The sequence below is a fragment of the Nothoprocta perdicaria genome, unplaced genomic scaffold (assembly GCF_003342845.1).
Source record: "Nothoprocta perdicaria isolate Ctin4 unplaced genomic scaffold, notPer1 scaffold_80, whole genome shotgun sequence".
In the NCBI taxonomy this organism is placed as follows: Eukaryota; Metazoa; Chordata; class Aves; order Tinamiformes; family Tinamidae; genus Nothoprocta; species Nothoprocta perdicaria.
Window position 1 is genome coordinate 2900142 of NW_020456088.1, and position 16847 is coordinate 2916988.

The 16847-nt window shown below is 43.4% G+C and overlaps 1 protein-coding gene across 1 annotated transcript; it reads right to left on the reverse strand.

The window, feature by feature from the left end:
• Nucleotides 1-6877: 6877 nt before the first annotated feature.
• On the reverse strand, nt 6878-9745 carry LOC112958110 (gastrula zinc finger protein XlCGF7.1-like). The gene is given in 4 exon segments (XM_026051918.1): nt 6878-7130; nt 7132-7441; nt 7897-8286; nt 9742-9745. Coding segments are annotated over 4 exon segments (957 nt in total).
• Between the last annotated feature and the right edge of the window lie 7102 nt (nt 9746-16847).

Below are 16847 nucleotides of genomic sequence, written 5' to 3' on the forward strand. Positions count from 1 at the left end.
TATTCAGCTGCACAGGGATTTAATTAGTAGGGAGGTTTCTCTCACTTCCTTTCTTCGTTTCAGTTCCTGGTGTCATTTTCATTATTAGCATTCCATTCATGATGCTTCTGCTTTGTTCAGATCACCACACTGTAAGTTGCTGGTCAAAGCTTGAAACAGAACAGGAACTTGGTGCCAAAGCTGGAGAAAATCATATTCAGAGCTTTTCTTTTTTTTTTTTTTTCTTTTTTTTTTTTGAAAGGAAGTTCTGGAAATGACCTAACTAGAACTGAGCTATCACGTGTCTTTCAGAGGTCATATACCCTCTTTATCTCTGCTTCATTTTGCTTAAAAGCTAAAATAATTTTGCCGATTTAAGTGTGTGGATTTTTGTTTTATTTTGAATTGTTTTGGGGACGGAGGTGCAGGGAGGGGGGAAAGAGAGTGCTCATACTGAAAGATTGTTTGAAGAACAGACTGCTTCTTTCAGTTCTGACCTCTCCTCTGATCACAGCAAACTATGGAAATGAATCATTCCTGGTCATTCCCACCATCATTATTTCTTGCTGTTGTGCTCTCAGGAACATGCACATTAGTGGTTCCATTCAAAGCACTTATCGAGCTATTCATTCAACCATTTTAATTCAGCATTTAGGAAATAATATTAAGTGTCATTTATTTCAAGGCAATTTGTATGGACATGTGATGTGGTCATGTCTGATCTACTGTCCAAACCAAGAGTTTGTTTCAGATAAACACAAAAAAAGAAAAAAAATTACTTCTTTTTCTGGAAAATCAAAAAAAAAAAAAAGAAAAAAGAGAAAAAAAAAACCTTTAATATCCTTTACTTTCACCTCAGAATGAAATATTTTGTTCTAGTCTTTGTTAGACTCCTAATGCAAAGATTAACCAACTCCTCCTCCTTGGAAAAACTCCTATAAATCTAGAGGTTTAACTTCAAAAAACTTATTTTTGAAGTAAAAAAAAAAAAAAACAGAAAAAAAATTGCTGGTTTTATTTTTTGCTCTTTTTTTTTTTTTTTCTGATTTATCCTTCTATCCTGTACTTCAGCTCTTGTGCATAGATGCTTCAGAGATATCTACAGGTGCCTGTGGTGGCACCATGGTATCTCTGTACTTCTGATGGTATCACTATGTATATCCAAGAGTCAGGATGCAGTGAGGACCACCTGCTCCCTAAGGGATGGGGAGCTGGGAACTGAGAGGACCAGCATGGGCTTTGTCCTCACCCTCCGCTCACCCTGGTGCTGTTCTGCACCGGAGCCAGGCAGCAGTAAAAGATCTATCAATAACCCCAGACACAGCAAATGGTGGAGCAGGTCCAGAGACCAACTGATTGGGAGCAAAAGGAGGCAGGGCCCATTGCAGAACCAGTCACTAGTTGGGCCTTAAAGAAGGAAGCTCCTGGAGTGGGTGTGAGTAGGAGTCACAGCTTATCAGGACCCTACAGAGAGCAAGTAATCACCAGCTACACTACGCAGCGTAGGTCTTTATTATCAGCAACTTCAGGCTATATTAAATTAATTCAGTACAAATAAACCACTCTGTGAGTAAATGAGATTTCATCCATATCTAACTCATTCTTACAGGGGCAGACATATTCTTATGCCATTTCTCGAGGTCAGTGTTATTCCATCATGCAGTTAGAGCTGATGCTCAATTTGTTTTTGTCATTCAGATACAGGCTTTACAGACACCCTTTACTTCACATTGCTTCCTCCTCTCTGAGGTCTTCAATCCACCTCAAGCTAGTTAATATCATAAATTATACTAAATGCAACTAACACGTTCTTTGTTACACATACCTTTTCACTTATTTGCCTGACTGTTCCACTCTGACAGAGCAGGTTTGGGGCCTGCAACACTGTCTGAATGACACTGCATCCTACTGACAACTCCAAGTGGACTGTAGTTCATTTGTGCAGCAACAGACCCCTAACAAAACACTCCATCTGCACCACTGGGCCAACACTTTGGGATGTGATCAGGAAAACTGTCATTCAGGGTTACCTAGCTTGTAGTTTACAACCGTTTAGCTTCTTCCCTTAAGTCAAAGTCCATTTATCCCCAAGCTGAACTTAGATCAGTGCTATTCTCAGCTTTACTGCATGGGATAGCGTTCTGTTTTGCAGGCAGATGCAGAGATGAGTATATTTCAGCACACATACAATGGTTGTTGTTCGTGCATGACTTCAAAACACTGTTACACCCCAGCAGAAGACGTCTGTTATGCTCAGACCTCCTCTGTTCACTCTCTTTTGTACTCAGAGGACAACACATATGCAGAAATGAGGACAGTTTGTATTTTAAAAGAGAAAAAAAAAAAAACCCTCTTTCTGAGCATCTTTTTTGCTTCCAGTCTTTGCCCGCTCCCCTGGCTTGGGGGAAGCCATTGTCTTTGAAACAGCAGCTCCCTGGGAAAGAGGCCAGACAGAAGTGAAAGAGGCAGAAATCAGCTCAGGGTAGAAAAAGGAGCAAGCAGCGGGTCTCTGCAATACCCTCCCTGGAGTGATAGTCCTACAGAGGATATCAATGCTAATTGTCTCTAGTTTGATTAGTGTAGGCAGCCAGCACTTTCCAACTCAGCCATCCAACTCAGCCTCATCTGAAGGGCCGCTGTTGTTCTTTCCGTTTTTATTTCCAAGCTAGTGCTGGAATGATCATGGATCTTTCCTTGACTTAGCTTACGAGCATATTTACATGTTCCTTCAATGAAGACCTCTCCCTTTTGCTTTGTTCCATGTCATGAAGCCCCTTTTGAGGCAGGAGACTGTGGTCAGGAGGTGGAGGCTGTGTCTAGGCCTTTCTTACATGGCAATTCAACTTGATCACCCATCGCTCACTTGGACCCTTGCTGGTGGTATCCCATAGCACCACATTGCCCCTAAGTGGAAAGGTGGCTAAGGTTGTGGTAGGAGATAAAGACTCATTTCTCATGAAAGCTGCTAGTTGAAAGTAAGCAGGCTGTGGCAGCATGTGATTCTGTGTGTCTTGTTCCTGGCTCTTACCTCATCCAGTTTTCACCCTCTTCTTTTCCTATGCTTCATTCCCCATCTGTTAGGACACCAAGGTCCTTGCAGCCTGGGATTCTCAAGTGAGTTCTCACGGGAACTGTCATGTTCTCAAGGAGAAAGTAAACATCCCAGGGCACTTATGTCCCAGCAGATGTTTGCTCTGGCCCAAGGCACTCTGTCATTCCCACCACACCATAATGTGCTGAGCAGCCATTAGGCCTATGCTTCCCATCACCAGCACAAAATACAGACTCTTGCACAAGTGCTCCATAACACAGACTATTTCCATCTGTCCTTCAGACAGGCCATCATTAATGCTTCAACCAGAAATAAGGTTAAGATAACACATAGAAATAGTCAATGATCAAAGATGATCTCAAAAGTCCCAATTTGTCAGCAGGGCAAATTTCTTCTGAAATCCACGGAATCAATTTGCATGGCCACAACAGCACAAAAATCCCTACCTGACCCACTGTGCAACACTGGAAAGTTTCTTTTTAAAAGTCAGCAGGGCTTGGAGCTCTCTCCATTAAGACCACTTGTATTTTGATATAACTCCTGATCACACTGAATTTACTGTAGAGATCTGAAAGCAAAATCAGACATTTAGGTCATCATTTTCACTTGTTGACTGAGGCTTCTCAGAGAATGCTTACAGACATGGTGTTCTGTATAAATTCCATGTAGTGGAGAATAAGGCAAAGATTTAGATTATCATCTGGAGGCTGTTGTAAGGGGTTAAGAGAGAAGAGGATGAAAGTTATTTTCCTACAAGGGAAGATGGGGATTTGGCATTGTTCAATTCTCATAGAATGCATCGTCTGAGAGAGTTGGGTCATGATCATCAACAGGACCATCACCAGTAGGCACCAGCTTTGGCAGCCTGATCTGCCTCTGAGTCTTGTCTTTGGGGAGGTCCTTGAGGAAGCCACAGTAGGACAATCTACTGTCTGAGAGATTGTGACAGTACCTGAAGGAGGATGTTAATAGGAAGATCTTTCTATTTCCAAGTCTGTACTCCCTGCTAGCCTAGTGCAGATTCCTTAGAGCACTTTGCACAGTACCTATGTGTATGTATACCTATGTGTACCTATGTACACTGTGTACCTATGCAGCTCCACTGCATGGAGCTCCAGGGTTTATACATGGGAGTCTTATGTCCAGGCAAAGTCACAGAAGAGCTGACCAATACTGTTGGCACATCCAGGAGGGATCTTCACCAACCAGGGGCATCTGGTTGATACATCTAGTGTGCAACTCATTCTGACTTTGTTCTCTTGGTTCATTCTGGGTAGAAATTTTTGAGATTGGCTCAATTATAACCGACGAAAAGAAAAAAAAAACAGAAATAGATTTTGATTTTGCTCTTTAAATGCTTATTTGATTGAGGAGGTAATGAAAGGTGCAATATCCAGTGCTGTCCTGGAAAGCTGCTGATACCAACTCACTGTTTGTCTGTGTGAGAGGAAACAATATAACTGGAAAACCTCCTACAACACTGCCTCTCACTGGTAAAAATCTCAGTGACACTAAACTAGTTTAATGCAAAAGAATTCCATCTGGGGATTGCATTCTCCTCATGGAAGGGCTGTATTGTACCTCTGCCCCTCAGCAAGCTGTGTATAAGTTGTTTTGTATTGTTGGCTGAGCTCAACTATGTTTTTCCAGAGGAACACCATTTACCAGCCTTGAAGGGAAGCACCTAATCACCATACTGTCCAGACACATTCTTCTGACAAGGATATCCCCTCGAGCAACCCTATCACGTTCTAAGGTTGTTGTTTTCCTTCTATGCCTGCCTTCTCCTCCCCAGAAAGGAGTCTGCCTGGTCAGGGATTTGATGGGGACTGGGTGTGGTGGAAATATCAGTCAATTTGGCTAAGATTCATAGGTGAGGGCTTGAATAGGCAACAGACCAAGGTAGGCTCCTTCAGAGGCTGAGTCAGAGCTTGCTTTGACATTTGAAATCACCTCCTGGTGATGCTTGCTACGTAGTGACAGTTTTTGAAAGCTGAGGGAGTCTAAACACCAAAATTACTGTGCTTTTAGGCTTTTACAGTTGCACTCAGTGTTAGGTTTGAGTCATCACAACAAAACAGCTGAACACAACTGTGCCCAAAAGCTTTTAGTAAAGGCAAAGCTCAAGTATAATTTGTCCTGCTCCTTTTCTGCCCTTTGTGACTCAGTTTCCCTGCTTGGATAGAAAACTGACCTGCTCCAGAGTAGGCAGTGCAAACAAACAGCAGTTTGGGTCTGAGGTGCTGCAGCAGGTAGTTGTCCAAAATCATGCTGCATGTCTTTCAAATGCATCCAAAAGTCTTGGAGCATCTGGAAGAAGTAGGCAGTGTGTGCTTTGGGGGATGGGGATGGGCTTTCCTTTCCCGTAGAGCATCAGAGTGGCTCTAATGTGCACTGTTTCACCATGAAATGTTTCACCACATGTCTCTTGGACCCTAAGTATTACAGACACTTGCTGAACCCTAATATCCACCTTTGCTCTGCAGTGTCCTGGTAGTTACATAGCAGTGTTGCAGAGAAATCTTAGGGAGTGACTCGGAGGACCTTGGACTCCCTCCACAGCTCTGCTTCCCTGGGGACTTTCAAGATGTAGAGATCTCACTTGCCAGGGAACACTCAAGCAAAATCATCAGCTGTGAGCAATAAAGATCACTGAACTGTCCATGCTTTGGAGAAGCTCCGTAGTTTCCTTACACCTCCAAGAGAATGGGAAAACACCCCAAAAAGGAAACAGTATCCAGTTTTCTAGTCCATAGAGTTTGAAGCCCTTTTCAGCTATTTAAGTTGCTTGTTTTGAATTCCATAAATAAAGCCCAACAAAATCAAGATCCAGCCAAGAGCTTCAGAGTAAAAGACAATTAGAGAGTTAGTTAACAATCATCACCATTGTTAACTTGTTATCCCAAGCTGGTGAAGTGAGTAATGACTCTGGGACTTGAGTGGCAAAGGCAGCCCTTGAGACATTGGAGATGTAAGAAACTTCATACTAAGACAAACAATTCTCATTTGCCCCCAGTCAGTAGGGCTGTGATGGTACAAAGCAGAATGCAATCTGCTGGCTTATTGGCTAGTTTTAGAAAATAGTCACTAATTTCACATAACTTATTTTTAGGGACTTGACATAAGCCAATTTGAGAGCCTGATTTGGGGCGCTCAAGGCTTAGTACTCGCTGGTCACTATTTCTCCCAAATTTGTAGAGCCAGGTTGGCTAGTAATTCAGGTCCATCAGCTTAATGGATGAAAGTGAATCAGAGCTACAGGATGGAGAAGAGGAGACGTGGCTCTTACTTTAAATCCTTGAGTACATGGGATAGGATCTCTTCAGCTCTCTCAGAAACACTGTGATATAGTCAAAATAAATACTTTTCAGGCTTCTTGGCTAAATTTTGCCGACACAAGACAATTTGGGTAGCCACAGTTTCTGCATGCTTTAGAGAGATAGACATCCTATTACCAGGATCCCTCCATCTTCAAGTACTCTGTTGTGAACCAGAGATACCCTGCAGGTGATCCTCAGAAAACAACTGCAGAAGATTGGCTTCCAGTAGTGCTCTTCCCCCTCCACTGCACTCAGGTTAAATTCCACCATAAGGCCAGCAGAAATTGTTTCCATTCCCCTTCAAAAAAGGACTTTTGCCAAGGTGTGAGAACTATGATGGATCATTAGTATTGGATGGGATCATCACTCTCTGCTCGTTGTGGTTGGGACTGCTGTTGCTTCTTGTGGCCTCCCCTCTTTTCATGTGTGGGACAGATTCTTCCCATATGTGGATTTTCTGATGCCTTTTCAGGTACTGCTTCAACCGATAGCATTTCCCACACATTCCCCACTTGTAGGCCCCACCTCAGGAGTGAAGCAGCTGGTGCTTAATGAGGTGCCACTTCTGGAGGAAGCATTTCCCACACTTGGTGCCTTTGCAAGGTCTCGTACGAATGTGGATTTTCTGATACCTGAAGAGACTGGCCTTCTGATTGAAGGTCTTCTCACACTCAGGGCACTAGTAGGGCTCCTCCTTGGTATGGATCCTCTGGTGCCAAACCAGATTCGATCTCTGGGTGAAGCTCTTCCCACACTCAGTGCATTTAAATGGCTCACTCATGGACTCTTTGGTGTCGGATTAGTTTCCGGCTCATGTGAAAGCTCTCCCTGCACTCACTGCACTTGTATGGCCCCTCACTTGTGTGGATCTTCCGGTGTCTGGTCAAGTTTGATTTCTGATTGAAACTCTTACTGCACTCAGGACAGAGGAATATCCATTCACCCTTGGGAAGTCCCTTTGTTGAGGGATCTTTCTTGGACATGATTTGTTCTCCATTCTCCAGCAGCCCTTCTTTGGTGGGCTGAAGGCATTTCTGCTTCCTCTTTGGGCTCTGTTTTTCCCAGTTGTCATCTTCCACACTGGCTTCCTCTTTTATTTAGATCCCATAAGGGATCCCATACTCAATGATTTCCTGTGGTTCTTCCTTCACCTGGAGCACTTGGTGGCTGACTATGGGGGCTTCTCCCTCATGCTGGGCATCTCCTTCCTTTTTAACCTGGCTTCCACATAAAGCCATCAGTAAGAACTTTGGATCAAAGTGCTTTCTGTAGCCTGTTTTTTCTAATGGTTCTTCTTTGATACAAAGTTTTTGGCAGGCTATTGCAGTGATATTTACTTCACCTTCAATGGCTGGTTCTGTTTCTTCCTTCATCTGGATTTTCCAAGGAAGGCTCTTTGGATTAGATAAGTTTCCAGGTATACTACACTCTTGATCTCCCTCTCCATCACAGATCATGTTCTCCAACATATTGTCCTCCAACATGAAAGCCAAGTCAGGCTCTTCTTTAATCTGGATGATCCGGAGAGGCATGCCATTGATGTACCCTCCAGCAGCTTTTGCTTAGCATGTTTTCTCTGGTGGATGTTGAAATACCTTTTGGTGCTCAAACTCTTCCCACACTCTGTGCAAATGAAGGGCCCCCCACAGAGGTGTATCTTCTGGTGGGCCAGCAGTGTGGCACTTTGCCCAAAGCACCTGCTGCAATCAGGGCATTTGAAGAGCTTCTCTCGCCTGTGGATTTCCTTGTGTGCAGTGAGTGTCCCCTTCTTCACAAAGCTCTTCCCACACTCCATGCAGGCAAATGGTCTCTTCTCCATGTGGGTCTGCATGTGGACATTAAAGTATATCTTTGTGATCAGACTCTTCCCACAGTGGGCACAAAGGAAGGGGCCACCCTTGGCATGTGTCTTCTGGTGGGCAGTCAGGCATATTTCTAGATGGAAGCAGCCCCCACACTCCCTGCAGCAGAAGGGTCTCTCTCCTGTATGGTTGCTCTGATGGGTTATGAGGTGGCCCCAGGTTGTAAACTATCTCCCACATTCCCTGCAGGTGAAGAGCTCCTCTGTCTTGCGGATCTTCTAGTGTCTCTTCAGGTTTCCCTTCTTGCTGAAGGATTTACCACATTCCAGACATGAGTGAGTCTTCAATACCATATGCTTAACCAAGCTCTTCATGACAGTAGCACCCTGGGCTGCCAAGCAGGCGTGAAAAAGCCAGTGTTATGAAGATGGACTGGCTGAGAGGATATGAAAATCATCAGCACTCAAGCATCAAAATGTCATTCAATGGATACACTTTGGTCCCCACAGCAAAAAGGTGGTGCTGCTCCAGGAGTATCTGGTCATCTTCATTTCTCAGTCACCTCTTATCTCAGCTGCAGACATAATGTTTTAAACTCCATCTCCTGTTTCTCTGACCTCCCATTACGGAGGTTCCCAGGCAATTATGGAACCTTGAGGTGTTGGACTGCAAAAAAAAAAAAAAAAAAAAAAAAAGAGCAAATTGAGGCATTATTTCTTCTCCACAAGCATAGTGTACTGTGTGAACACAATAGGTGTCATCTTGGCTGCTACATTGGAGACTGAATCGGAGACTTTTGAAGCCACAGTCTAGGCTGGACTCCAACAGAGGGAGCTGGAACTAATTTTCCCTGTATGTGGGGAGAGTCTATAACATACTCACACCCTCAGACCCTGAGGTTTTGACTATATTATTGCTCCTCTAGTAACTTGCCTTCAGCATAGCTCGCTACGGATTAACAGTGCTTCTATTGAGATGATTTATAAATTAACAAGCTAATTAGTTAATGCACTTTGCACTGTTGCAACTAGTCCCATTTCTAAAGAGTGACTGTGGGGTAGCCAAAATTCTCCAAACCTAGAAAAACAAACAAACAAACTTGTCACCTCTGGCAGTGTACTGTTTGGTGTTGTCAGACCTCCTTGCTCAGGGAAAGGCATGTCAGTGCTGTCCTCATTTTTCCGCTGGAGCACTAAGGATTGGGAAGTTTTAACGTGGTCACAGAAGGCTGAATCAATAGCCTGGGACCTTTAATTTCCATTCTTACTTTTTCTAAACACTGAGTTGCATTAGACATGTGGGAGGCACAAACACCATCTCCTATCAAGACTGTGAATTCCCTCAGGAAGAAGCCTGAAAGGCCAAGAGGAGAAAGATATGGATATCCAAGGTGCCTGTTAAAACAGGATATACATGTGATAGGTGATTTGGAAATATTTAAAGGAGATGTATAGCTGTCTAAATAATGCAGCGTTTGCAGAAATACACTCCTCAGATTAAAAGGGTCAGAGTGGGAAGTGAAGATGCAGACAGGGAAAGCTTTTTTGGACTGCTTGGTTGTTCCACTCAGCTTCTGTCTTCAACTTACCCATCTGGATTGGCACAGAAGCCAGTAAGATCCCTGACAGAAGTACGGTGGTGCATCTGTCCCAGCTGAATTCACCACATTGTTATAGAAACCAATGGTGAGGAAAAACCTACTCACAGTTCTGAATCAGGAAAGATGAAACACACATGCCTGGAGCAGGATCTGGGGACAGTGTTTGCCAAAGGAGGGGAGGCCTTGTGGAGAATTGAGATCACCTCCCAACGAGCAGGTAACTGATACCAGCAATGGGTATCATGAGACAAAGCCTCAGTGTCAGCCAGGTTCTAAAGAAGAGTTCAAAGGTGTGTTTTTATTGAGGAAGCAGTAAGAATTAACCCTCTGAGCAGCTTACAGGGGCAGCCCCCCTGTCACTGATGATCCTTCTGCCAAACGTGGATGATTTTCTGAGTGATGCGCTCAGACACAGTAGCAGTTCAGACAGACTGGTGTGATGGCCCGTCCCTGCATACTGGATGTTCAAAGCCACCCCTATGAGATAACAACTTTCTGGCCAGTAAATTCACAGCAGTCCTTCAAATGTCTCTGAGTTTTGGCAAAAGGAACACATATCTGAACTCAGATCATTGTAAAAAATAATAAAAAAAGAAAATTCTATTTTTTTTTTTTTTTTTAGCATCCATGTCCTGCAGATTCAAATCCTGATTTTACATCCAGCTCTCCAATACCCCAGGCTTAGGGTCTGAATCAAGGACAGAGTCAGTCTTTAAGAAGTTAATGTTTCTTTATTTCCTCTCCCTGGGCAAATAAACACAATTGGGGCTGAAAGCAACTTACCTGAGCAAGCCATTAATCCTTGTTGGGCATTTCTCTCCTCCTGGGGAGTCAGCGGTACTAGAGAGCTCGCGACTTGGCTGCAAGTTGTGTCCTGTCGTGTTGTAGCTGGGCTGACCTAAATGAAGTCTGCTGCCAGCATGGTGAGAGCTACTGCAGGAAGGGTGAAGCTCTACAAAGACACATGGCAAAGGTTGAATGAGCAGAGGGAGGATGGAGAGGATGCTCATGATTTGCACCACCGAGATGGATTTTTCTCCTGGCTGCGATGGTGTTTGCAGGCTCATAGGGAGGGAGAGGACAGGAAATTCCCCCCAGTATGTCTTTATTCTGGACCACTACTTTTATGGGAAGCTGGATGGGTTCTGGGTTTACACTGCCTTTTGGGAATTGTAGTTCTTCAGAGAAGTCTTGGTCCCTGGTCCTGCCTATGCAGTTCTGCATACCAGTGAGACAGGATCAGGCCATTTGTGCCTTGTCCCTATTACACTGGCTTTTTTTTTTTTTTTTTCCCTGCAGGAAGGAAAAAATATCCTCTAACCCTGCAACCGCTTTTCTTTCCTCCTGGGCTATTTGTGTCTGGGACTCACTTTGGGATGAATCACCAATGGAAAGGTGTATGTCAGGCAGTATAGGAGCATTTCTGTGTCCCATAGGGAGAGGCAGCAGCTAAGACTACTGATCAGGTAGCAAGAACGGAGCTTCTTTTTAATGATCAGTTAAAGTACAAAGTGACTGTGTAGATTATGAAAGGGTAGACACTGAGGCATGTGGTCTAGTTTTGGTAGAGAGATGAGCACCACCTGGTGATGAACCTCACAGGATCTCACAAAAAGAAGTGGCTTTCCCAGACTTTTCCAAACCTGAACCTGCAGAAAGAAACTGAGAAACCCACCAGGAAGCTCTACTCCAGCTTTTTTCTCTGGTAGGGTTTTAGGAGTATGAGGGGAAGCTATTCCAGCATGACAGTTTCTTGGGGCACAGTTTTTCCCACATCTCTGGGGGAAGGTGGACATGTCAACTTGTATCCTATTCCAGTGAAGGAAGAAGACAAATTAATCACAGAATCATGACTGAATCTACTCAGAGCTTGATGAAAAGAGGAGACCAAACATGCCATTGTGCAAGACTCAGATTCTGCTTGAACTATTAAAATGGATTCAGGAATCCTCGCGCTCATTCCCAGAAGAGCTTCATAGTCAGGGTTGTTGGAGCAGGGTTAGAGTAACTGTCATGTCCAAAATCCTTTCTTCCTAAGCCCAGTTTGGAAATTATGGATATCCAAGAAAGGGAATTCTCTGTGTCCACAGAGTTCAGGAAGGGAGGTGAAATACTTCTCACTTTTGATGGATCAGTCAGAAGCAATTGATACTCCATGGTTTTTGTAACTGAGTGTAACAGCGTGAACCAGGCTACCCATTTTCCTTAGGCAGAAGCTTGTTTAAAATTAGCAACAACAGGCTGAGGCTCTAGACCAGTTTCCTACACCTCTGTACGTTGTGTCCATGACCAGGTCATCTATTTCTCTGGCCTTTACAAGCGCCCTGTGATACTGCTGTTGGTGGCCTCCCAGTCTGAAAGGAATCTGTACACGTTTGGAAAGCAGAACTGGCTTGATGAGAGCTCTAATGTGAGCTACAGTGACTCTGAGACTGCAATGTACCACTAGATGCCAGTGGAAGCTCTTAACAGCCTGTTCTCATTTAGAGAAACAGATATTTTGGGCAATTTGATGTGTTTTATAATTTTTTTTTTTAGAAGTCAATCCTCATTTTCAATCTAACAGAAGCTTGCTTGCCTCTGGGAATTTTGGTAGTATGTATAAATAAACGTGTGAATGTGTTTGTATGCATCATTTTTTTTTTTTCTGTTTATGTATGTATATGTTGTGGGCTTTTTTCCCCCTATTTTCTGTATTCTTCAGAAGACAACTTCTTTCCAGAGTTTCTTCTGAAGACAGAAACCCAACCTCATGTTCCTTTCTTCACCTCATTTCCATCCAGCACACCAGCTTTCCGAATCCTTCACTTGCAAAGTCCTCTGGCCACATCAGACTCTACTACCCTGACCTGGACACTCCATGTCCAAGAAGATAGGACTATCCCAAGGACACTTGGAATGAATGTAAACCCCAGCACCATTCCAGGGTGTAGGAAGTGTGTGTGTCTTGTGTGCTGGGGCACAACTATCCTCCCACTGCAGGATCACTAAAGGCTAGGGACAATTTCCCCCTTGGCCAAGTTGTGTTTTGGTTCTATATTCTAATCCTGTACATGATGCACCTATTCCTCTCTGAAGGGCCCAGTGCTGTTTGCCATTGGAGACAAGATACCACAGTCAGCAGAATAAAGGTCTGATCCATTTTGGCAATTACTGCGTTGTTTTTTCAGACAAACAAAACTTTGTGTTTGGCTGGCCAACTGTATCTGACAAGGCTGCATCCAGCAGGAGAAGCAAGAGCTAAATTTAAGTCAAGCTGTCATGTGCTCCAGTGACTGATTAATTACACAATGAAATAAAAACAAATTTTAGGCAAAATAAAGGAGGGGGAAAAATGAAACATCCTCTCCATTTTACAGAGGAAATATTGCAGCAAGTTTATTGAAGACACCACTGTTGATTACATCAGAAAGCTTCAGAACACTACTATTGCCTTGTTGTTTGGAGTGCACACAAAACAGGGAAGCTGCACAAAGTGACACAGAGGGATAAGGGAACAAGGGGCCCAAAAAATTGTTTATGTGAGTCCATGGTTGTTCCCAAGATCTATAAACGTGATACATTCCTACTGAATCTGAGCAAGACCTGGGTTGCCTTACTGTTCTGTAGAATGTTTTTCATTAATTTAGTAACCAACACCTACAAAAAGCTAGTGGTATCTCATGTGGAACATTTTTGTGGAACTGCTTGATGTCTAACGGCATGGTGGTATCTGCTAGAAAGAGATGTGCTTCCTGAACATGGAGACTGAGTTGTCTTTTTGTCCTCCTTGTGCTATGGGTGGGATACAACACTTGCAGGTCTGCCTATGATGATTTAGAAAAGACTTGATGACATCCCTAAGGTCTCACAGCACATCACTGGTGGAGGAAGAGAGAAGCATCTTAGCACCTGGTATAAGTCATTCCTGACTCTTAGGATTCTTCAGTGCTGATTTGTACTGGCTGAAGTTTATCCTGGAAGCTGCAGGAAGGCTCTTTCCCATTCCCAGTTTGCATGCCTGGTCTGTCTTCTGAGAGTCACTCTTTGTAGATCTGACCTGTTTAATACAGATTTTTATTTTCATCTCATAATCAGTACAAAATAGAAGGATGTCCACTGAGCAGATCACCACTCTTCCCAGCAATCCAGTCCCGTGGGACTGTTTTGGAGAGTGTTTGAGTCCTTCCTGAGGGAACCCACCCTTACATTCTACTGACCTCCAGTAGGAAAGGAGTGTCTCACCTCCAGAGTGAAACTTCTTTGTGCTTATTTATGTCTCTTCTTAGTCAGTTGCATTCCAATCCATCCCCATGTTTTGGAGGTTCAACAATCTTGGTCTACGAGAGTGACTTGCAATGTGCTTCCATCTGATCACTTGTGGATTTTCCCTGTATACTGTCCCGCTTAATGAAGCAGCTTCTCCTGTGCCTTTATAACAAACCATCCATGATTCAAAATTTACTGTTTTGGTCTCATCCTTCTTCCAGACCTGACCCCTAAAGTCCTCCCTGTCCTAGAAACACAGGTAATGAAGTCGCAGCAATGTGAGTGCTCCTTCCCTTCTAGTGTGCCACTGAGTGCCATACATTTATCCGCAAGCCTTTGGCTAGGTGTCTTCCAAGTGCAGCCCATAAAAGCAGAGCTTAGGCATGAGCCTGGTATTTGCTGGTGCCTCAGTTGTCCTTTGTGGAGGAGAGAGTAAGCAAACCCACCTGTGAACTCTGGGCACTGTGAGACTGTGGGCAGAGCAGAGAAGGAGAAGTCTTCACTATAAAATACCTGCAGTGGAGCGAGGCTCTCTGATGATTAAAACATCTTATATTCAGTGGAGAAATTTCAAGGACATGATTCATTTGCCCTAATTCAGATGTATGCCTTAGGCTGAGTCACACCCTGGATCTCACTGACCCTATTTCTACTCGCTGCCTAGGAAGCCCATCTCAGACACAGACGTGCACATAAATCCTGCTGTCAGCCAGCTGCCCGAGGGACTGAACTCTGATGTGCCAGCTCCCCTCTTCTCCTGACTCCTGCCTGCCCTATTCCTCACTGGGATTTATCAGTGGAGACTAAAGGAAAGGGGTAGGTGAGAATTTCCTTCTAGAAGTCAAGGAAGTGTTATCCCTCCTCTGGAGCTGTCCATGACACAAGATTCAGGGCTTGAGGCAACCTGCTGCACACAACCATGACAGCTGCAGACAGCTCTGGAAGAGACACTAATAAATGTATAATCAAATCCCTTAGGCTGTCTGGGAGGAGGGCTTGTTGCAACAATTCTTTTTCTTGCCTTCTACCATAGCAATATTTAGCCCTTCCTTGCACTGATTTCCTCCACATAGTAAAAATACAGCCCAAGAGGGAGTTTCACCTTTTCCCTATATCAAGGGAAAAAGTAATACAGTAATGAAGTATTTAGCCCAATCCTTCTTACAGAATAGGTATATTTCTTCTTTTTGTCATAATTCCCTTTCATCTCTCTAACCTCGTTTGTCATTCTTCTCCAAACTCCCTCTCACTTGAACAACAGAATTTTTCTATCTAAAATCTGTAGGACTTACAGTGAGAAAGAGTGATAAAGACGATTTTAGGTGAGTGTATGTTTTGTGTGTGAAGTATTCAGGAGTTCAAAGTGCCTTTTTTAATTTAGAGAGTACAGGACTAATATACTGGTGAATAAGAGTATCCAAAAAAGATCTTTTGTGAGCTCTTTAAAGACCAGTTGAAAAATATGCTTTTGTAAGCATATGAAATGCGAATGGAATTAAAAGCCATTTGCTCTTACATTCTACTAATCTAATCTGCTCACTCTAATGCTTAGGACAGTAGAAAAACTTTTGGACTCAAGCTCAGAATGTTTAAAATGCAAACTTACAGTGGAGAAAAAGAGGTCTTGCATAGTTACAGCAAGACTTGGAAGTCAGTATTTCAGGAAAAGTGTTTGGGATCTTGTGGCCAAGGATGTTTAGGACCAGTAATTCATATGTTCCTAGTATCTCAGTTGTCATCCTGTAACCAGGATGCACATTTGTACTTCCAAGGCTCTGCATCCCTCATGGTTAGCTAGCAGGATGGATGGCATTGCTAGGCAGCTACAAGGAATACTCTTAACATGTGTTTATAAGTATTTAGCATCTTGCCTGGGTTAGAAGTCACAATAAAGTGCCTATGTTTTGAGAATGCAACATAAGTGTTGCAATATTTAAAAGGACTTGTTGGGAGCCTGCACAGGGGAGAAGAGATTTTTGACATTTCAGGGTTTGTTGTCTTGTTTTCTTATACTTCTTTTGGAGGTGGAGAAAGTGTGTGACAATTCAGATCTTGATTTTTTTTATATGTGTTCTCAAGGAAAGGATGCTTTAAGGGTCAAAAAAGGAAGCTGGGAAGGAAAGAACCCTCTTTTCTTGCTAGACACACAATCAGCGTGGGCTACAATATCTTATCAGGTAGTCTTAACATTCTACAGCAAATAGCACTAGAAATTTCTTTGTACACTCTTTCATGATTTTCCCATCTTCAATTTGGAGAAAACCTCCAGAAAGCCCTGGATCTCAAAACTGTTGAAATGTAGACTTCTAGTACGGAATCTTTGCAGGCACAGAATGGATATAAAAACAATGTGTTGACTCAGATAACAGTTTTGTTTTTTGGACATGTGATTTCATTCTCTTGAAAATTAATTTGGAGCTCCTGGAATCAACCTGTTGTAGGTTTTAGAAAGAACTGATATTATCTAGCAACTACAAAAGAAAGAAATATTCTTTAGTAATAACAAGTAGTGTGAGGCCTTACATCATTAGCTAAGGGTACAAATCAATGGTACAGTGTCCAGACAGCAGCTGATGATGAGTGGAGCCCCCAGAAGTTGCTAGTAGAGCCTATATTGTCCAGCGTATACCTGATCTTCAGTCAAGTGGTGGTACAGGCTGCCCAGAGGGGCTGTGGAATCTCTATCTCTGGGGTTTTCAGAAACGGACAGAGTCCTGAGCAACCTGTTTTGTCCTCATTGCTTGGCATGCTTTGAGTAGGAAGCCGGACTGGAGAGCTCCTGAAGTCACCTCAAACATGAAATGTCTGATGATGCTATGATGTTGTGACCCAGGCAATGACAGAAT